Source organism: Lepisosteus oculatus, chromosome 3 (genome assembly GCF_040954835.1).
Source record: "Lepisosteus oculatus isolate fLepOcu1 chromosome 3, fLepOcu1.hap2, whole genome shotgun sequence".
Lineage (NCBI taxonomy): Eukaryota > Metazoa > Chordata > Actinopteri > Semionotiformes > Lepisosteidae > Lepisosteus > Lepisosteus oculatus.
In genome coordinates, this window is record NC_090698.1 from 34,012,566 (window position 1) to 34,036,284 (window position 23,719).

The 23,719-nt window shown below is 36.9% G+C and overlaps 1 protein-coding gene across 1 annotated transcript in view; it reads right to left on the minus strand.

Moving 5' to 3' along the window:
• Nucleotides 1–203: 203 nt before the first annotated feature.
• Nucleotides 204–23,719, minus strand: part of gldc (glycine dehydrogenase (decarboxylating)) — a 51,935-nt gene continuing 28,419 nt past the window's right edge. The window contains exons 9-25 of the mRNA XM_006627053.3: nt 23,531–23,636; nt 22,932–23,071; nt 21,633–21,713; nt 19,838–19,935; nt 19,199–19,283; nt 19,065–19,106; nt 18,356–18,498; nt 15,832–15,907; nt 14,536–14,661; nt 14,059–14,208; nt 8,283–8,395; nt 7,341–7,482; nt 6,935–7,046; nt 3,918–4,013; nt 3,283–3,455; nt 2,644–2,724; nt 204–790 (exon numbers count right to left, since the gene is read on the minus strand). Of these exons, the coding sequence (XP_006627116.1) occupies nt 650–790; nt 2,644–2,724; nt 3,283–3,455; nt 3,918–4,013; nt 6,935–7,046; nt 7,341–7,482; nt 8,283–8,395; nt 14,059–14,208; nt 14,536–14,661; nt 15,832–15,907; nt 18,356–18,498; nt 19,065–19,106; nt 19,199–19,283; nt 19,838–19,935; nt 21,633–21,713; nt 22,932–23,071; nt 23,531–23,636 (1,905 nt within the window). The 3' untranslated portion in view covers nt 204–649. The remainder of the gene's footprint in view (nt 791–2,643; nt 2,725–3,282; nt 3,456–3,917; nt 4,014–6,934; nt 7,047–7,340; nt 7,483–8,282; nt 8,396–14,058; nt 14,209–14,535; nt 14,662–15,831; nt 15,908–18,355; nt 18,499–19,064; nt 19,107–19,198; nt 19,284–19,837; nt 19,936–21,632; nt 21,714–22,931; nt 23,072–23,530; nt 23,637–23,719) is intronic.

Sequence of the window (23,719 nt, forward strand, 5' to 3'; positions counted from 1 at the left end):
CAATGAAAATCTAGAGGCTAAGGATGAAACACCTGAATGGAATTCTAAATATAAATCCTTACACACAATCTTGCCACACAAATTCAGTTTTTAATTCTGAAATGTAATGAAATATGCAAATATGTATGTCATAGGCATTTATTCTTGGTATCCTTTAGAGTTTGCTATCCCGTTAATTTTGCATGATCACATAAAAGGCCATCTTTTCAAAACATATTTTATTGGAATGCTACAAGCAGTTTAAGCTCTATTTACAAAGAATATTAAAAAATTGTTAAATGAATTATCCCCATAAAAAAATGAATACAATTATTCTTAGAAATGCATTATGTGGTTGAATCACACAATAGTCAAAACAGAAGTAAAATTCACCAATATCTAATGTCTTGAATGCCAAAAAACTATAACAAGAAAATATGTTACACTGAAATCATTCCTAAAGCAGTAGTTCTTGATCAAATAACATGTCAAGGCAACTATTCATACAGTATGCAATAAAAACTTGAGGCACCAAGTGCACATCAATGGAAAATGGCACCAAAGGAAAAAATATAAACCAAGTCTTGTAAATGCTGAAGAACTCCCACAGTTCCAGAAATGCAGTAAGTTCAAATGCTGCAGCTTTTCGGCATCTTATGCAAACAAGTTTTTATGAAGAGACCCTTTTCTCTTCGAATGGCGATTCATAAACTTCCATCGGCGGGCAAGTGCAGACTAAGTGCTGGTCACCGTAAATGTCATCTATCCGAGCAATTGTTGGCCAAAACTTGGACTCTGGTTTCACAAATGGCTGGAAAAGAATGTTTAATATTCTCCTTAATATGTTTTGTAAGGCTGGGGAATTTTAAAGAACACAAGCTCAAATATAAGCCCAATAAACCATAAACAAGAGCTAGTGTGTTCTCACATGTTAATTTGAAAAAAACAACACAAACACCAAATATCAGCATGAGGAAGATTGAAAAAGATAAGCATTATAAAATTGCATACTTCATTCTAGTTCTGAGGTCAGAACGTTAGGGGAGCAGAGTGCTGAGATGCTGTTTTTTTAAAGACTTAACATTACTTGTATACATTTATGGGTACCATTAACATAATCCCCTGGTCCCTCCACTAGGTCCCTCTTTTCTGACTGCCCCATCATCTTATATTGCAGACCACCTAATCTGCGTAACCTTCTTGTTCACAGCTCCCTTGACAGCTCTCGGCAATCATCCACACCAGGCACTTTCCCCTGCAACAGAACTCGCTGCATCACTAGCAAGTACATATCGAACACCACACTCATTCAAGGCCCCTCAGGACAATTCTGGATCACCCAGATGGCATCCTGTACCTCCAGCAACCTCATTTACTGTATCTCTTGCAGGAAATGCCCAGCCATCTACGTTGGGGAAACTGGAAGGAGACTAGGAGACACTGATTACACTGATCTCTCCATCTGCGTTCTCAAAGAAGGGTTTCTTAACTCAACAAAATGTTTTAATGCCCAATTATTAAGCTCAAATGTAAGACAGTCTTGATCACATTTCAATATAATTTTGGAACCATGATTTGCACATGGGATCATTGCCAGTGCCAACACAGCCAAGGCATGGATTCATTAACATTTTCTTGTAAAGTAATTTTGATGATGGCATAAAGTGCTTTAGTGTCCTGTATTTGTATTTTGAAAAAGCCAGAGAAGAAGAGACGTTCATTCATTACTCAGTGTGGTGTTCTGGAAAAAACATTGACCAAAAATAGGCAAAAAGACCATGAACTGTTCAAGAACACAAGAAAATGGCAAATTAACATACATTAAGAGGAAAATAGAGACAAAATAGTAACTATAATACCTGGTAAGAGGTTAATAAGGACAACCCTTGTCTTTTTAAAACAATGAGTAGATATGTATATCAACTATAACTTAATATTAGCAATGACAATATCTGCCAGGGACTTCAGACAGATACTAGAAGATACACAGTAAAATACACTGCAAGTTGTATTTTCATTCTTAAGTCATGCTTTACATAATCAAACACAGTATGCTGGTAACAGTTCAGTATTTATCAAATACAATACACATGCGTTTCATAGTGTCTAGTAATGATAGATATTATTATACAGTACAGCAATGAAGATGCCTTCAATTTTTTCCATGGGGGACAATGTCATTTGATGTATACAGTATACTTATTTTCCCTGCCTCACATGGGCTGGACTCTTGATCTTCTGTATATCTATATCTACTGTATCAACACTTGAATAATGATGCCTCCTCATGATTGCTGCAAGATGCAGAAGGCAAGAGTTGAATGTCCAATGGTTCTAATAAAAAGCCTTTCAAAAGACCATGTTAGCTCATGACTGGATACCTTCTTTTACTCTGCAGTAACTGATTAAGTGCAAACATGTTTTATTATGTTACTCTTATTCAAAATCTCCCTTAGCACACGCCACTCCCTCAAGAGCTACTGTAGCACAATGACTGTATCAGTATATACAGTAGGCTGCAAAAGCACAAGTAGAGGTTAATTTAAAAATAAAATGGTAACTAGAAAAGCACATTTTAGCTCTTGAGTCTTCTGAAAGTATAGTTTCTCCAGTTTATCCAAATTAGGGCCATAGCATTTCAATTACAGCCAGAGAGGTACTTACCAGTGGAAATGCAGCAACCTCTCTGGAGTAGGGTCTGTCCCAATTAGAAGAGGCAATGCAGGCCAGAGTGTGAGGTGCCATCTAGAATGAAAACTCATGTTAAGCTACAGTGCAGAGTAGAAATGGCACCTGCTCACAAATTCCACATATTCTACAACCACACAGGTTACAACCTCTCTCTTCAACTTTATTACAACTTTATTCAGCTTCATTTTTTTTTGGCTGGTCAGCACTATAGTTTATAGTTTGGGACTATACCCATGTGGATACTATTGTGAAGTTAATCAGTTCCAACTACTAACTTGTGAAGCAGATTCCAGATAAGGAACAAAGACATGTGTGTACAACTTTAAATTCCTTATATGGTTTTATTATGGCAAACAATATGCCATCTAGTAATGGTCCAGACTAGAAGTTCTTCCAATTACCAAATATTCATTAGACTAATATTTGAGACCCGTAACTCCCCATTCTGTCCATTAATGTTTTTTGTTCCTAGAAAAAATATTTTGGGTTCAGATTAAAGTGCTTATTTCTGGTCATAATCTTTTTTTTTAAACTAAAAAAAAAGCAACCATAACTCACAAAAAATGTCAAGTGGGTTTAAAAAATATGTTCAATCTCCAAATAATTACAGACCTTTAGAGGATTAATTCGGGAGTCCATCCTTCCCTCTTCAATCTCAGCAATTTCATGTCTGATGCTGATCATGGCATCACAGAACCTGTCTAACTCAGCCTTGTCCTCTGACTCAGTGGGCTCAATCATCAGAGTGCCAGACACTGGCCATGACATTGTGGGAGCATGGAAACCTGCATGAACGAAGGATCTGAGAGTTAGGACTGAAATGAGAATTCATTACCTCCCAACACAGTTCATTAGCATCACATGCACAGTGTGTGCAGAATCATGCCCCTTCTTGAATGTCCACACAATGTGCGACAGTCGCAGTAGTTTAAAGATGTTACACAGTTGTATATTACAGCGTATACCGATATTAAGGTACCACACATTGCAATGAGTCAAAGTCAAGAAAATAAGTATATTAAAAGAATTCAGGCCAAGAGTGGCATTTTCTTGTCCAGGATGTCAAAGATAAAAATGGTTAAAACGTTTTTTTATAGGGTTTGTCGTTTTTTTAAGTCAGAAAAAAAATACATTGTCACCATTAGTTTCACTAGGATTAAGTACAATTTTAGAGTTATTGAAAGTTAATTTTTATTTTATATATGTGTGAACAGCAAGCCCCTGCTCAGCAGCTGTCATCATCATACCATAATCCTGCAGCCTCTTTGCCACATCCACAGCTTCAATGTTGGCTGATTTTTTGAATGGTCTCACATCAAGGATGAACTCATGAGCCACACAACCTACCAAGAAAGAATGCGGTTTTGAGCTTGGGAACATTATCTTTACTGAAATTAAACACAAATTGAAATGCAAACATTAAAAGACTCCAACTCAACACAATCTGCAATAAAGAAAAGTGACGGAAATAATGTGAAGAGATGAAATTAGTTTGTTCTGAAAAGTCAATACACTGTAGAATTTTAAGACAAAGTATGGCATATTTTCATAGTACTAATTTTACTTTAAAGTATTAATTATTTTCCTAGTATTAATTTGATCTTATTTCAGAAACCTTTCAAAAACGCATATTTAACATGGGGAAAAAGGTTCAAACAGTAAAGGTTCACAGTCCGAAGACACAACATAACAGACCTGCAATCCAAACATCTTGATTTTGAGCCTGGATTATGTTGCTAGCCAACTGTGACCGCAAACTCCCATTAGGTGGTGTGTAATTGAGTTAGTGCCACCCAGGACATGGCTAGGATTAGTTCGCCAAGGATTCCTAGGTGCCTGCTGACTCATAGTGAAGTTGATGGATGATGTACCTTCCTTTCAATAGGAGTTCCCTCTTATGAGTTTGCAGCATGTAAATATTAATGTCTCCATAGATGACTGATAAGGGGAGCTTTTAATTCTCCCCATGTGGATACCTGGGTCATTGCTGTGAGCCGAGATAAACAGAGGCAAGTGGCTATGCCAAAGTGGGTTATTCTATATTAAAACAAAGTACAGTCATGCTTGAAAGTTTGTGGTAATTATTTTAGATATTATAGAGATATTTTATATGACCCTGAACTCTTAATGAATATATAGTATGAATGTCCTAAATAAAGACTTCCCACACATAAAAAGGGATTTGAACTAAGAGATTATCAGACTGTGATATTTAACAAATCACCAGATATTCTTGTGTGCAAACGTAAATTAACCCTTTTCAGTCAATAACTTTACCTCCTTTAGCAGCAATAACTTCACACAGCGGCCTCCTATAACCAATTATCTGTCTCTGACATCTTGCTGGAGGGATTTTTTTCCACTCCTCTTTACAAACTTCCGCTAGCTCTGTGAGGTTTGAAGGATGTCTTGCATTAACAGCTCTCTTCAGGTCCTGCCACAGCATTTCAATAGGATTCAGGTCAGGGCTTTGGCTTGGCCATTTCAGGACACAGAGCCTCTTCTTCCTAACCCATTCTTTAGTGGACTTACTTGAATGTTTAGGATTGTTGCCTTGTTGAAACATCCACTTTGTGCCCAGCTTGAGTTTTCTAACTGACATTTTTCTCAAGAATTCCTTGATATTTCTCAGAATTTATGATTCCCTCAATGATGTCAAGTTGCCCAGGGCCAGAGTAAGAAAAACAGCCCCATACAAGGACACTGCCACCACCATGCTTGACAGGTTTTGTTGGTGGTAGGCTGTGTTGGCTCTTCGCCAAACACGGGACCTCTTGTTTTGCCCAGATAGTTCAATTTTGGACTCATCTGTCCAGAGAACAGACTTCCAGAACTCTTCAGGCTTGTCCAGGTGGTCTCTGGCAAACTTCTTCCTGGCGACCCTTCCATAGATGGCATTTCTGTTCAGGGTTCTTCTTATTGTTGATCTTTGCACCTCTACTCCAGAGGCAGCTAGGGAGGCTTGTAGATCTCTGCATGTTATTTTAGGATGACCTTTTACCTCTTTTATTATTATTCTCTTTGTGGGTGAAATTGTAGGAGGACGTCAATTTCTTGGCAGGGATGCCATTGTTTTAAATCCCCCTTCACCTGTATACAATTTGCCTAAAAGTGGATTTATGGAGTCCAAATCTTTTTGAAATGGTTTGATAACCTTGTCCAGACTGATGAGAATCCACTACTTTTCCTCAGTTCCGCTGATGTTTCATTAGTTTTAAGCATGATGCTAGACTCGTAGGAAGAGTAACTGACCTGCTTTATTGCAATTATTTGTTTGCTCCTAACACGTTTCAGATCTAAAATTTCATTGGTTATCTTGGTTAATTTATCAACACTCTGTCATTGACCCACCTGATCCTGCTTTACATTGATGTAAGTCATAGAACTAAGGGTTCACTTATTTTTGCACCTGCACAATTTCTGTATACTGTGTGTATTATGTTGCTGCATGGACATTTTCTTTCAAAACACTCAAATTGGTGAATAATTATACTTTATTTCAATTAGGAAGTTACAAATTCTGATAAAATCGCATTTTGAGGTTAAAAAAACAAAATAATCTCAAATTATGCAATAGATTCACATATTTTTAAGCATGACTGTATATAATAAAAATGGACTGCAGATTCTGTATTTATGAATAATTCTTTAGTAAGGACCCATCACACAGAGATTAAAAACTATCTACAAATTTGAAAAAAGGATTAACTGCATTCAGGATCTTAATTCTTTTAAGTACATTTTTGTGCATCCCTAGCACTAGAAAAGAAGAATTACAAGGCGGCAGAATAACATTTAAAATTCCTAACAAGTAGCACTTCCTGAGATTATAAAAATTGAAGCTTTCATATATGTGCATTATCAATTAAAAATTTTGTGTTGCAAACTCAATAGAGTAACTGCAATACTGTTGACCTCTTTCTTCCATCTTGGCCACTGAGCTCTGTCTCTTTCAAAATTATCATTGGCTCAATGTTGGCATCTCTAACCAGTTTCCTCCTTGCCTGCTGCTCAGTTTGGAGGGACAGCAATATTTACATAGTTCTGTTGATACACTTTTCATTTCCTAATGATCAGGTTTACTGTGCTCAAAGGGGTTTTTTATACCCTTCTCCTGATCCGTCTTCACTTCCGTCTTCAAGAATTGCTTTATTTCTCAGAAAGATTAAAAATCTATTTTTGGGAGGGAGGAATCTTACAAAAATTGGTTCTCAATAGAGTGTTTTTGAAATTGTTATGGAAGAGACATTAAGACGGTGCTTACCTCTTTTACCCCTGAAAAGCACTTTGTAGTGGTTCTCAAGCCTCTTTGACATGTAGTTTGCATTTAGTATGGCAATTTCTGTGGCATGTTTCAGTCCTTTAGCTCCCATCATCTATATTTCAGGAAGAAAAATATGCAGGCAGTGGTACAATTTTTATTATCTTTAACAGTTCATGTGAGCATTAAAAGAAAATACTATTCAGTTATTCAGGACTTACTAAAAAACAAAAGATCCATTCCAGTATACTTTAAACAAAACATTTTTGTTGAACAACTGTTGCTGAAATGATTATTGGAGCAGATGCCAGTGTATGGAGACCTGTTTAGATGCTTATCTTTTTGGACCATAATCCTGTATAATTTAAATACTAGCATGGTGCTTTCTTTGAAAAAGAAATTAATTTACCTTAATATATGCCCAGGAAATGGGCAAAATTGCACTTGAACCCCAAGGTGCAGCACTGATGGTGCCAAGAGATTGAGCAGTATTGTCAGACTGGAGAGAAACAACCGGGTGACTGGGTAGGTACGGAGCAAGGTGTTTCTTTCTGAAAAGCACAAATTCAATGCAATTCTCAATATGAAATGATTACCTAAAAAGGGGAAGTACTTCCCTACCTATCACACTGTCATTTTACTAGTGGTTTAGTAAATTAATCCTAGGATTTCACCTTAATCCATAATTAATCATCTTAATTATCCTAAAATACATATCTTCAGTAAAAGGTTTGATCATCCTCTGTCACTAAAAACTCCGGTGTGGGATCCTAGATTTAGATAAAATTCAAGACAGGGCAAAAGCCTGGAAGATGGGTTTTAAATGTAAACAAGTGGAGGGTTGTTTGTGTGGGTTGGAAAAACAAACTTTTAATACAAAATTGAAAATGCTAAGCTAATAGAGGTTACTTATGAAACATATTTATCTTAACGCAACATTTCCATCTTCAGAACAATGTGGTGAAATAATTAAATGGGCAAACAGGCAACATGGTAGACAACATGTAATTTAGGAAAATATATGATGAAAAGCAAAGATTCAAAATCAATTACAACTGAAGAAGGCTCCACGGCCAGAACGTTGTTTTTTTTTCTTCTCTTTTCTTGTTCAATTCAAGCAATTTGAATTAACCTTTAATTTGAGAGCTGGGATAGTATGGAAATGAGCCTAAAGTAGTTGAATGTGAATCAGCACATTTTCAAAACAATGAAAATTATGTTTCATAATGTATACAGTTGCACAAGCAAAATGGATATGAAAACAAGAAAATACAATAGTTACGACCATTCTGAAGTGGAGAGGTAGTTGCACTAATATGCTTAAGCCCCACAAAGGCAACCAGATACTCACACTCCAATGGGACCCATGCCTGGGCCTCCCCCACCATGAGGAATACAAAAGGTTTTGTGAAGGTTTAAGTGAGAGACGTCCGAGCCATAGTCTCCCGGGCGACACAGGCCCACCTGCCACAGGAAACACAATAAATGGAGACACTTCACCTCAAAGAAATAGGGCAGAGGTTCAGATGTACATAGTAAAAGCATGGTATCTGCAGTGGTTTCACTGACCATTGACAAAAATCACTAATTTCTATAACTATGTCAGGAATATACATGTAAAAGATAAGAACAGAACAGGACTTACTTTTATCATACTGAACTTAAGCAACCCTGTCTCTTGACAATACAGTAAATTGCAGTACTACAACTCTGAACTAATGAAATTACAAGTTCTATTTCACAAACTTCTACTAAAGAAGAAATTTGAAATATTTCTGCCTGACATGTGGTGTTACAGGACATGTGAAAGAGAAAACAGAAGATGTACATTCTGAATCCTAGGCAATATCAGTGAATAAGATCAGTGAATTACTAAACATACATAAAACGTTGCTTGTTTTCTATACATTCTCACAAGTAATAATGTGTTGAATCAAATTACAGAAGATTCACTATTAAACATCTCCTGTAATTGTCATGACCTAAATTTTCATTTTTTATGAAATAATGTAGATTGGGAATGGTTTGGTGTTTGATCAGGTCTGATGCTTGAATACAACTCTGCTGTAGTTGTTCAGAGAATAATCTTTATACTTCCTGAAATGTTAAGTTAGAGGGATAAAGGAGAAAGATTCCAGCCTTGTCTTTAGACCAGTAGCTGGTCTAAATTGAATCTCCTCTCCACTGACAGTTTTCCACTTAGTAGATCACTTTTTGTGAATAGGTTCATAGCTCAAAATGACCTTATTGTGCCACAAACAGTCCAATAACCGTGTCAGCAGTGCACTGTAAATGAAGTATTTTCTGTTTTAAGGATTTTCTGCTTTATGACTGAATATACAACAGAACTTGTGTCTGGTGTTACTGTTTATATTTAACTTGTACAATGTCTACACACCATCAAAACAAATCTGACTTGTCTGAAATGTCTAAGTGCAAAACAAAGACAAGTACAACACTTGAAATTCTTTCTCCTTCATTTTGCCTGATGTTCCATGTATTATGCTCACACCATTGTTATGCTACCACATGCAGAAAACCAATTCCCAAATCAAAAACTTTTTCATAAATAAAATTTACTAAGATTTCAACACTTTAGTTAAGCATATGGCATGTTAAGAAACCAATGTACAAATGTATTAATTTATTAAAAAGAGCTACTTTTAAAAAGATCATTTACTTTAATTTAACCTTTGCTATAAATTCAAGATTATTAATTAAAATCAAAATTATTTATTTTTCATGTTTTGCTTTGTGAATGATAAATAAAGATTGTACTGTCACTCCATTTTTGGTCTGTGATTTTCAGTGCATTTGGACAAAACATTCAACATTTCAATGAGAAACTGGAAGATACATCATATTCCCAGAATGGCAATCCATTTATTGTAATGAGTTCTGAATATATCAAAGCTAAATTTCTCCTTCTTGTTGCTCATGACATTGCTTGTTTCAGAGTTGGTTCACATAGATACTTTATTGATCCCATGAGGGCAATTGTAGTGCAACAGCAGCTTAAAACAGACAACACAGCCACAGTGTAATGAATGATATAATAATAATAATAATAATAATAATAATAATAATAATAATAATAATAATAATAATAAAATACAATCAGTACAGTGATGGGTGCACTAAAAGAGTTACTCACAGTCCAGGACACACAAAGAACAAACTAGAACAGAACAGTACGCAGAAAAATTGTATTGCACATATGAGTATAAATATAGATGTAAATATAGATATAAATATAAATGTATTGCACAGGTCCCTGGCATATATTGCACAAAAAACGGTTGTAAACGGGAAAAGAAAAAGAACAGATGTAGCAGTTTACTGTTCAGTCCAGAAACAGGTCACTGTCAATGTTGCCTCTGCCCAGACGCAAGGTGGATGCGTTGTACAGTCTTATGGCAGAAGGCAAGAATGACCTCCTGTCGCACCGTGGATGAATCATTCTATTGCTGAACATGCTCTTCATTTCTACAAGCCTGTCATAGAGGGGATGGGAAACTTTGTCCATGATGGCCTCTAGTTTGGACACCATTCTCCTCTCAGCCACTACCTCCAAGGGGTCCAGGTCAGACCCAATGACAGAGCTTGCTCTCCTGATGAGCTTGTTCAGCCTTTTAGAATCCACTGCTCTAATCCCAGGGCCCCAGCATACCACTGCGTAGAAAATGGCGCTCGCTACCCCCGACTGATAGAACATATGTAGCATCTTACTACATACATTGAAGGACCTGAGCCTCCTCAAGAAGTAAAGTCGGCTCTGCCCCTTCTTATAAATGGCCTCGATGTTCTTAGACCATTCCAGTCTATCGTCGATGTGCAAATAGCTACAGAAAGCCAGAGAGTTATTTAATACAATGTTGAAATATTTCCCAGAGAGACCGCAAATTAAAGCACATGTTCTGTGCACTTCTAAAAAACAATCACATAGGACTTCTTCCACTGCTTCTGTTTCTGTGTTATCTCTGCTCTCCTCTTTTGTTTTATTTTTAAAATATAGTGGTCAGGTAAGCTTGAATGGTGAAATTCAAGAATTTTCTGCTTCATAAGTGGTCAGTCATCTGGTCTGGTGTCTCCACCGAATTGTGGACTGCTTATCAGACAACCTAATCATTGCCAACACAGCTTGAGGGTAAACAGATCTTATCTCCCTTTATCTAACAATTCCAATAATTCCAATGCCAGAGTAACTCTCCCTTCCTTAGATAAGGGGTGTTGAAAATAAATGAGCCTGTATAAAAACAAACATTGTGAAAGATGATTTAATCTTTACAAGAAAATGAAAAATAAATGCCCGGGGGTGTGAGTTTAATCTGACACATGCATGCACCTTAATGGCCTTCAGGGGGTCTCCATTACATGACACCTATTTAGAAAAAAGGATTTGTTGAAAAAGATACATGTACCTCCCTTTTGCAAGTTTGACACTACTGCAAAGAGAATATTCCCCCTAAGCATGTTTATCATCAGGATTTTAACACTCAAGCACACATTCAATACAAATTACATTCTGGTCAGCAGAGGTCAGGACTGTGGCAGGGCAATACTCGGGCTTTTCCAAAACTAAAGTGTGTATAAAATTAATTAAGTTTTTCTTGGCTTGACTTTAAAGTTGAAACACACTTCAGTAATACATTTTGTTAGCGTATGTTAAAATTGTAAAACTGTTAGCACATTTTAAATTGTAAACTTTTGTAGAATTCATGGGATTAATCATGGGTTGTTTTCTGGGATTAATCATTTGTTATGTAACTTGTCAAGAGACAATCATGTCAAGAGACAGTCCGCCATTGTTTTAAATTGTCTTTCAGAGATCACTTCATCTGAGAGCTTCCTCTTTCCCTGGAAAACAGCATCAAGAACTTACATACTCAGTGGTGAGGCCATTAAGCACAATTTCTGTACAGTGATGTCCACTATACATCAGATGAAGTAATGTAAAGTACAACCAATAAAAATTAAACTACCAATTATTTTTCAATTATTCCTAACTGTGACAACTGTAAATGACATTACAGAAAAGGATTACATGCTGGGGTCCTGTCCTGGTTTTAGATATGTATTGGTGTAATAACTACCAATTTATCTTTTTATGGTAGGGTGAAAACTAAATGAAACAATTTTTTACTGAAACTAAATTATTCAACACAATTAAGGTAAAAAGCATAGAGTTAATATTGCTAAACTTCAGTGTTGAAGAGGGTGGGCTCGGTTTACTTAAACCTAACTGGTATAGCTCAGCTTCTTAGTTGTGACAATTCTTGTACTGGTTTCAGCCAACCACTTCTGTTACACAACTGAAGCAGAACTAGTATAGCCTTATGCACTTAAATAGATACTAATATACAAAACACCAAGTACTCTGAAGAAGAATTCAATGTTCAATAATGCCTCATGTCTTTTAAAGTAGATATAATACTGTGGCTGGATACAGCCGCGCAGGTGGCGATTTGTCAGAACCAAGGCGCAAAAGACCGGAGAGTGGAAAGTGAAAGGTGATTATGAGAATGAATTACTGGCCAGTGGGGCTAATCAGCCCAGGTCTGTCACTAACGGGCAAAACATCGATCCCAGGAGAGGCTGGAGAGGCTTTTTGCTGCAACCCTGGCAAAAAGAAAGGCTGCTGAATACAGCCTGTTGGAAAGGGCAAGACCCATAAAAAAAGGAACCGAACGGGCCAGGTGCAGATCAGCAAACCGGAGGGTTGAGGGAGTGACCAATGAAAAGAGAAACTGAAAATTAAAGGTGCTGGCTAGAGTATAGACTGCTGCCTCAGGTGATTTGGGGTGCAGGCTAAGAGCTGGAGCTGCTGTGTCAGGTGATTCAGAGACGTGGCTGGGGCACTAGCCACGCTGGAGGAGAGGCTGGAGCAGAGAGCAAAGACTGGAAGCCGGGATGCTGCCACACAGAATCCGTCGGGTAGAAAACAGTGAGTCTCATGTATGGGAGGAACCAAACTGCGAGCTTCCTGGGAAAGGAGCCAGACGGGTAGAAGGGCAGACTTGAAGTTGCTGAAACTGCTGTGCTGAGCGAAGGCTGGCTGTGTGCGCCAGGTGACGTTGGAACAGAGAAACCAAATAGCAAGCGTCCAGAAAAATACAGGGAGGCTCAGGCACGGAGAGACCGAACAGTGAACATCCTGAAAAAGGAAAAGCTGCGCAGAGTAAAGTGCGGGCTTCAGAAAAAAAAATGCCACTGAGCCTGTGGGTCAGAAAAAATTAGAGAGGCTTGGGTATGGAGAAACTGAATAACAAGCACCCTGAAAAGAGAGAGAAAAATAAAAGGGAGACGACTCAGGTACAAGGAAACCAAACAGCGAGCCTCATAAAAAAATGGGCTTCAGGGCAGTCATGGGGCTGCAACATAAATGCAGACAAGACTGTCTAGCTCAGCAAACAAAAATGTGGAGTGAGACAGAAGTGCAAGTGAAAGGGTGCTTGTGGGGAAAAAATGACAAAGTGCCATCAAAGCGGTGCCTCAGCTTTATATAGAAAAGCGGGAATTTAATAATGAGCTAATTAACACGGATCACGAAAACGTTAATATGAAAATCTTAAATTACTTAGTTACTTTTCTGATTGTAAACTGCTCCCTAAAACGAATTAAAACTAATTTTATCCATTTTAGTTGTAGCCCAAAATATCTTTGTCCATTGCACGATATGGATTCTACTTTGTTTGTCCTTCGGAATGTGGAGATTTTCATTCAAAATGAAAGGCAAAGTATAATTTTCATAAACTCATACTGTAGATGAAATAGCAAACATGGCTAAAGGGGAGTCCCCATTACCTGTAAAGCACTATGAGTGGAGTGTCCAGAAAAGTGCTATATAAGTGTAAGCAATTATTATTTCAAAATAAACAAAGCTTATCATTTAACCTTACAAATAAATATTTGCATATTGTTATAAATTATAAATTGTAAGACTCTGCTATTTACATAAAACTAAGAACTGACTTTTTCTTTATATAGGTAACTCCTGTAACAAATACTCAAAACAGTAAGAGTACAAGATCCACCAGGTGTTCTGGGTGAGGTACAGCCGGCCCCAAAGTATAGTTATTATCTTAACAGTATGGTAATTGGCATATTGAGTTTGCAGCATTTCTCACCTGAGCATTCATATTAGCACCATCTAAGTAAACCTGGCCTCCATGCTTGTGAATCAGCTCACAGACGTCACGGACATTCTCTTCAAAAACACCATTGGTGGAAGGGTAGGTAATCATAATGGCTGCTAGATTTTCCTTGTGTTTGTCCACCTAAGAATAAAGTCAATATAAACAGTTAGCTCACACATTTCAGGGTTGACGGTTACACACTTAAATAGTCTGCATATAATCAATCTTATAATTCCATATAATCCCAACCATAAAGTAAATTTAAATCACATAGACACAGTTTTGGGGTTTCAGGACAAAAGGAAAAGGTAAATCCTAACCAACAGGTATACTTATTGTTCTTAGAATCAGGATACAAATATCAGATTTATTAGTGAAATAAAAAGTATTCATGCCAAAAGAAAAGCTGTCCCATCAAACATATAAAATCAGGATAAAACAGCAGCAAAACAGGAAGTGGACACCTACCATGGCCTTCAAGTGTGCCACATCAATGCTTCCGTCCCTCTCCACCTCTACCGACTGGATTTTCATTCCTGCCATCTGGGCACTGGCTGGGTTTGTGCCATGGGCCGATTTCGGGATGAGGCAAACCTTTGAAAATGAGAGAAAGTTTCCATGTTTTCTACACAACATACTAAAAATGTTTCCCAAGTTCATGGGCAAGTAATAATTACTGGTTATTATTCAGTACACCTATTGTAATAGATGGACAAGTCATTCGTGAATCATTTACATTTGCTAATTTAAGTGAACATAAGGAGACGACCTTCAATTTTAAAAAAGAAAATGCAATGCAACTACTTGGTAAGACTAAAAGAAATCTTAAACATAACATGAACAGATCACTATCAGTAATGTACTTCAAATGATCAATAACACATAACTGGATTGCAAGACCAGTGAGGGCACTGATAATGTTCTGTGTAAGACAAGGTCAGCTGATTGTTTTTTTCCTTTTAAAGAGAAATGAGAAATGTCTGCCACCAGGTGGCACCTTGCTGGATCTTAAAAATCACCAAATATGGAATTTTATACAAGATATTCAAGGCAAGCACTCTCTAGTCATCATAATGACTTGGCGGTTTTCTGTTTGCTGAAAATCAGTACGTTGGACTCTGGATTTGTACTAGTTCAGTAACTTGAGGGACTCTCTCAAAGAGACTGGAGTACTTATAAGGTAAACCCCCCTAAAAGCATGAGAAACTACCTTGTAAGAGAATACAAAATTTGTGCTGTGAAAAGTGAAGACACTTATCCTCACAAGCTATTCTCTGTATTATTTTTTTTCTTTCTATTCACATTTACAAAAGACCCAAACATCACCAAAAAATGGTTTAGGAAATGAATAGGAAATTAAGTTTAAGCACATGGCTTTCTGCTGAACAGCTCTGCACTATTAAAAGAAAACAGAATATACTTTCATTAATGTTGAGGTTTTAAAGTACTACAGCATAATATAGTCCCTGTCCTAACAGAAACAGGAGAACCATGTGTTCTTCTTCTTGGAACTATTCAAAAGTTACAATTAGTGGAACGGCTTTAACGTTTTAGAAATGAGTCAAGAACATGGTCCCATTACGACAATTAAAAAGCAAAGGAAAGTGAAATTTCAATAAATCCATCTCACTTATTCCTTAACTTAGTGATCCGACATCATGCATCATGCAATGACCTATAATAGGGCATGTATTTTTTCCCCCAAGGGATTTTGCTGATTTTTAAAATTATTTTTAAATAATATTTTGAGTTTCTGTGACTCACCGTTCTATGGGTCTCTCCTTTTGCATTTAAATAAGCCTTAATGGCAGCCAAACCAGCATATTCTCCCTGTGCACCACTGGAAAACAAAAAAAAAACTAATATGATTAAAAATGTTGAGGGTGCAAAGTACACACTGTACACAACGATACAGCTCAAAGCTTTACTCCCATTTTGAGAAACCGTAGGTACTTTATTATAGCACTAACTGCACTGCATATCCACAAAAATGAAAAATTCATTCCAGTCATTAAAAGGCTTAAGATGCTTAAGTATTTATGATGACGATTATTCATATCCACGCTTATGGCTTCTAGTTTTCATATCTGTACAATAATGGCAGCTAAATATTTATCTATGATAAATACTGCATATGATGAATTTCACTCTTTTCCAAGTGTTGCAGTTTAATTTTTTTTTAATATGAGTGTTCAATTCCAATACTTGAAATGTACACTTCAAATAAAATGCATGCTATCTACAAAAGTAAATGTATGTGTATGTACACAAGATAAGTTCAATGGTTACTAACAATGTTACATTAATATGTGCTTATTTAATCCCTAAGGCTCAGGCAATAGCAATTACAGTCAGTTCATGTTATTGATGTAAAACCACTTAGAATTGTTGTTACTGCTGGTAAAATCTTCTCAGGATTAGATCTGTTGTATCCCGTATATTACTGGATAGGCCACATTATGTCTCAACACATGTAAATCTACTCCTCAAATTCATAAATAACAGAAAATCATCTGAAGGTAGTAAAAATTACTGTGTAAAGTTTAAAATTCCATTACTAAGTAACAATTGGCATGACACCCAAACTAGGAACATTTATGTACCGGAGGTGGAACAGGGCACTTTCTATATTACAGACTACAAATCTGAAGGCTAACATTGAGTAACTGGGTCCTATTGTACCTGAAAATAGGCCAAACATCCACAGTAAATCGATTGCCAAACACATTTCGAAAGAAGGAAAGTCAGTATCAAGAGAATAATCTGTTCTTACACAAATCATTATATATTTTACAAAGAAGAACGTACATTTACTGCTTTCAACACAGTTTGCAAATCTGAAAGCAAACTAGTATAGAGAAATTGTTGGATCATACATACATGTCCCACCACTTACTCAAGATCCATAGCTAAACGTTCATGTTAACACTTACGAAGGATGCCACATGTGAAGTTATGCAGTTAAATTGAACACAGACACGCATGAAGTCACATGAAAGTAAGGTAGGGATAAATGCCATTTTAAATAAATGAAATTAAAATGTGATATACCCATTATTTAAAAACCATGAATCCTCTCCAAAATAAAGCTTAATTCCAAACCAATTCATCTCAAAACTACAGTATATACATGCCTCCCCTTGACAGCAATGTGTTTAAAGTCTTGATCACTTTGAAAAACAAAGGTTTCAGCCACAAGTTGCCATCCTGAAACTACTGCATGATGTTGGAGAACATTACTAGAATCCACAACTCCCCTACCTCTGTATTTTATTGCTGACCAAGAGAAAAAATCTTTGGGCATTTAACTGTATTCTAAATACTAAGAAAAAATACATTTTTTCTGAAAAGATCTGTAGCTGTTTCAAATCAGCTTTTCAAAGGGGTGACTGTCATGTGATTTTACCACAAAGGGATTTGATGTGGAACAGAAATCAGAGAGAGGAAGTGGCAAGGAAGTTGGTCTTGGAAGATAGAATAGACACTTTTATTATAGTGGTGTCCGCTTTGTAGCTTGGTAGACTTTCTTTATCAGCTGATTGTGTTTTGCACCCCTTTGAACAAACCTTTTAAAACCTTTAATGAATTTCACATTCATGAAAAGAACTCCTTGCGTATGGATACATGCATCTTAATTTGGATCAGCCACGATGGCTGAAAGCCTAAGGTGCTACTTTCAGATTGCAGTCTCCCGGCTGCTAATCAGGTTAATCTATCCATTCACAAACATTTCCAGTAAAGATTTCTTTTGGCAGCAAGTGGAAGTTACCACCTTGTAATTTTATCTTGTTAGATGACAAAAGATACTCTCTCGCTCTTGCTCAATACTAGAATGGCAGACCTTCAAGGAAAACCCAAGTTAGTGCTGCAAGGGTTGTTGGTGGACCAGTAGATGGGACATTACTCTCTGGATCAGAATTTTCAAAACCAAGGTCCTGAATACTTGATCATTGAAGATAGCATCGAACATTTCAAAACTATAGAGGTGAGTTACTGGCACATAATGTCTGCCATAAGTCAACAAGGTGTTCCTTAAGAACTGAAGAACCTTAAATGTTTATATGGTGTAACATGGACATTGTAGCGTGAATGCTCAGAGAAGTTGTAATCCCATACCTTTCTTCCAAGGAATTTGATAAGTTTCAAAACCATGAACATTCAGTGACATTAGAGAAGTGTACATAATCCACATTACGCACTTGCAGTTGCTACCCCAACAATATATACAAACACAATATGTAATTGCTAAAGTGGAACCTGGGTTTTAGTTCTACCAGGAAGAGCTCACCTGTTTGGCTGGAAAGAGATTTTGTCATACCCTGTGATCTCACAGAGATCTTGTTCCAGTTGCCTGAAGAGCTGCTGATAACCCTGAGCCTGATCAAGTGGCACAAACGGGTGGATGTTTGCAAACTCCTTCCAAGTGATTGGCTATCAAAAGAAATATCAGCCATCAAATAAACTCAGTATTTCAATGGTTTCTGTACTTGAAAAGGACGTCTTTTTCACTATCTTAAAACATGTTCTATTTTGCTGTATGGGAGAGGCAAACATTGCAAGCTCTTTGGATGCATCAAGCTTCTATTAGGGATTCAATATAATTTTATTATACTTTATATTGGACTTCTTGTTTTAAATTTAAATACTAAATATTAAAAGGCCAAAAAAAACAAATGACAAAAATTTCCAGAATGCTGTGTTGATCTTACCTAGTCATTTGCAAGGTGTTGCAAATGCAATAAGATCTATATAATACTTTTGTTGTCAGAATATCATGCATTAGTAATATTCCATAGTCCCCACATCCATTAGCAATCCCTACCCCTCAAATTAAATTAAAGTTTTATGAATCTGATTTGCAGTTTTGGCGCTAAAAGAAATACTGAAACGTTATAACTTCTTTGTTTTTGTTTATTTTCCCCATTAATTCCTGTCTAAAGGTCACATTGATGAAATTCATTAAAGCAATGCATTAGAGAGAACAGCAAAAAACTTACTGCGAGTTCAGAGGAACTATTCAACTTCATTGTGCAAGAACCCTGAGTCAGAGCACAGAACAAAACAAAAATTATTCAGAATACAGTACTATAAGAGAAAGGATGGGTTTTTAAATTTCTAATTAAATACCTACCAGCGGTATCATGCTATGTACAAGAGAAATGTCTTTATTTTCCAGTCGTTTCATGTAGCGGACAATATTAGTCTCAGAGTGATAGCTGTAGTGGAAAGATGTAAAAAAAAATCAAAACTATGTAACAGCATGGCTAGAAAGAGAATTTTGACTTGATGACAGCCTTGATAGAAGAGGTCAGTTTCATGCCAGAAGAGGAGAAAGGACTTCAATTTTAATAATCTAGTAAAAGTGCCATGTGTAAATAAAAAACTTATTTAAAATGTTGAATTGTTTGTACTGGTACCTGGGCGAGATGCTACCTCACATTTTTTCCTTGATATTATATTTTCTCTCAGTGCATGTTTCATATTCTTCTGTTCCTCACATAGCTCAGTTAGTCTCTGTCACTTTGTACCACTGTTTTCCATCATATCTTATCTCCTCATTTATCAACAGGTCACTTCCTCCCTCCTATTTTCTATCTTTGCACAGTTCAATTCAAACACTTTTTTAAAGAAATGCCCCATCTTTAGTTCTTCCTCTTATTTTCCATCTCTGCACAAAAACCAAACTTAATAAAGTATTTGTGGGAAGAATTCCCCAGAAATGTGAAATGGAAAAGAAAGATAATTACACCTCATGCACATGCAGACAAACCTGTTGAAAACTGTGTGTGTAAGAAATTTGCTTGTTCTCTTAAATGGTGTTCCCATGATGCCTTTAAGTCCATCTCCAATTTGTTCAGCAATGAGCTCCTGGGGGAATCAATAACTTAATTAGTTACTGTCTTCAATACTTTCAAGCACTTACAAAAATAAAAAGGAAGCAATACTTTTCTCATATAGTACAGTTTTATCCTCTCATTGTATCCTCTTAAAACACAAAAGACACCGCAGGACAACAAGAACACATTATTGCACCAATGTGTTATGGCACATCATATCCATTGCAGTGTCCACAGACACACTAAAATGTACACTAAGAAACAGCATCTGTGTACCAAAAAGAAGGCAAAATAGAGTTAATAAACCAATAGGCAGCAATATTCTACTTTCAGAACTATTATATTGTATACCTCCATTGTTACATACTGTACAGTGTGTGCAGTACAATATTTACATCCCATAAAACTGTTATTTTTTCATTTGCACATCATTTGGTTTATGTCATATCTGGCTAGTATGGTCATCGCAGAACACATTCTCCAATCAACGCTGTGCTACATCAGCACTTCCACGACTGTACTGTAACCATATTGTGCAATTGGCGACACTGACTAGCAAAACAGCTGACACCATGCAGAATTAAAATAGTAGGACAGTTACACATGTAGAACACCTCCATATCTATCTAAAAAAGGTGAAGAAAGATCAACAAATGAATTTCATCAACAAGTAATGTGATTTACTGTGTAAAGTTATTTTCTGTGTGTATTGTACTAGTTAAGTTGTTAGTTGGTATCAATTAAAACACATTATTCCTGCATGACCTACTTGAAAATACACCACACTTCACTACTGCATAGCTACATTTATTGAGGAAGGTATATATCTATTATAATAAGTAAACTGATGCAACACATTCTATTGTATGACTCAGAGTATTGTAAAGATTGCTAATCTACTGAAACAGTCAGTATTTTGCTCCTATAGTATTATGTTTCTTCCTTCACAATACTGTAGCTGAAATAGTATAGTGGAAATAGAAATTCACCACCCCCTTTCAAAATCCTCACCTTTTGTTGCCCTAAAGCTCAAAAAGAAGACAAATAAAATCAGACTTTTTCCAGCTTTAATTACAAATTGTACCCTGCAACCAAGTCCAAGTGAATAATGAAAGCTAAATTTCTGAGAAAAAAAAATAGAATAACTGGGTTGGATAAGAGAACACCCCTGAGTTAATACTTGGTGGAAGCACTTTTTGCCTGCCTTTTTGCTTGCCTTGAGTCTGTGTGGTGACTGTTGATGGACTGCCCTCTTCAAGTCATTCCAAAGATTTTCGATGGGATTTAGGTCAGGGCTCTGACTAGCCCACTCATGGGCATTCACCTTCCTGTCCTTCAGTCACTATAAAGTTGCTTTGGCGGTGTGCTTTGGGTTATTGTAATGCTGAAAGGTGAACTATCCTCCCATTTTCAACTTCCTGGCTGAGGGCTACAGGTTTCCTTCAATAATTTGCCTGTATTTTGCACCATCCATCTTCCCTTCTATCCTGACAAATGCCCCAGTCCCAGCTGAAGTGACTGAAGGACAGGAATCCCACAACAGGATGCTGTCACCACTGTGCTTTACTGTCGGAACGGTGTTATTTGGATGGGAAGATGTACTGGGTTTTTACCAGACGTACCATTTTGCACTCCTGCTAAAAAGTTCAATTTTGGTCTCATCTCACCACAGCATCTTTAAGTTGCTTTTTAGCAAAAAATAAGGGGTTAACAAAAACCATTACTTACTGACGAGGATTCACAACCAAACACCCAGAGAAGATCATCCAAATCTCTTTCTGTCACCGTTTCATCCAGTGACACTCCAACCTGGAGAAGAACAGAGACAATTTTAGAACTGATGCATGGATAATAAAATTTTTAAAAATGTTTCTTTAAATACTGTGTAAACCATTAACTTCATAAACCAAACTTAGAAATTCTTTAAACAAGTAACATTTAACACTAAAGAATGTGATACAATACAGTAATGCTTCTTTCTGCACAAAGGATGTGTTCAAAAGGGTCTTTGTCCTAAACAAACTACAGTAGGGTTTCAACATCTGCAAAATTAACATGCGTTAAAGGCTTATTTGCAATTCAGTCTGGCCGACTGTGTCAAGGTGGATGAAAGAAGAGAAAAGTGGGATGAAACTGAGCTGTGTCAACTACAACATTCAAATGAGCAGTGCACCACACTAGGAGAGGAATATAGCTAGTGAGTGAGCCTCTTCCAGCCCAAGTACCCACTACATAGCATTCGCATCTCGACCGGGTCTTGTTTTTATATTATAAACACTCCAGAGTCTGTGTCCACACTCCAGGTTCTGGGGGAATGACAGGCAGGAGATTACGTTACAGGCTAAATGTTGAAAAGGCTGAGCAGGCTAGACACAGAGAAGGGATTCATATTGTTTATTTTAGCTGATTACTATAAATTTGCAGTTACTGTTGTTTCTTTTAGTTGATCAATGCATTAGTACTTTAATTAGCATATAAGGGAGGGTTACTGTCTTTTGACTCAAACTATGTACTGTTATACATTATGCGACTGTATAGGGGTGGACTTGGTTTTCTGTGAATTTGGCTATTTGTGATGATTCTCTGCACCACACCTTTGTGAATGTCGAGAGCCAACTGTATTCATAAATTCATCCATCCATTTTCTAACTGCTTTATCCAATGCAGTATTGCAGGAGAGCTGAAGCCTGTCCTAGCAAGCAACAGACACATGGCAAGATACACCCTGGAGGGGATGCTAGTCCACTTCAGGGCACACGCAGACACCGATACAAGACACACTCAGGTCAGGACCAATATTCCCAAAAGCCTATTTACTTTCCAGTAGGTCTTTGGATTGTTGGAAGAAACTAGAGCACCCAGAGAAAACCCACACAACCACAGGGAGAACATACAAGATCCATGCTCAAGTTCTATAATCCACTACAAAGACCCAATTTACATTACTATATTCAGTTTTGGGTCACCATGACGCTAGAAGTATATTCTGCGTATCAGACGCAAGCTCTCTTTAATTTGTACACCTACCAGTCCCTCGCTGTACATTCGGAGGTTGACTTGTCGTTGCACTGCTCTCTCCAGGATATCCTTTGCTGCCACACTGCAATGAATCTTCAACGTGTCAAAGAACATATCATGTTCCAGTTTGTGTCCAGCGCGCTTCAGACCTATGGGAAAAGAATGACATGAGCATTAGTTCCAGTTCAAGTCCATGGCCATAAATGATCTCATAAAAACAAACTGTTTTTATTTGCAATACAGAATTGCATCAGCATTTAATAATTGATGTATAACTGAGTAGTCTTGTTCCATGACTGGCCATTAGACAACTCCAGTACAAGACAGACCTGTCTTGACAAATGTCTGATTTTCTGCTCATTTTACCATATAAGTCATTATGTCAGGATGTTATTTGTTATGTATTGCTATTACAGGTTTTAATATCAAACACAAAAACAAATCAATTGACGTATTGACTTGCAAGGAAAATACTCCAATGCTTAACATTCTAAAACGTTCCCATTTAATGGTGAAACAGTGATAATTTCTCTCCTTCAATAACTAATCATTACCAGAAATCATTATCCCTCAATGCAGCACACAGTTATAAGATGATAAAGTTATACCTTCAGCCAATATCAAGGTAGCATTGTGCACCCTCTTGGCAATGTGCTTCAACCCCTGAGGTCCATGGTAGACAGCAAACATTACAGCCATATTAGCTAGAAGAGCCTGAAAAAAAGAATTTCATGTGGTGGGTGCATTCAATTTTTACATACCTTTAAGAAAACTCAATATGAAAAGACTTAACATAT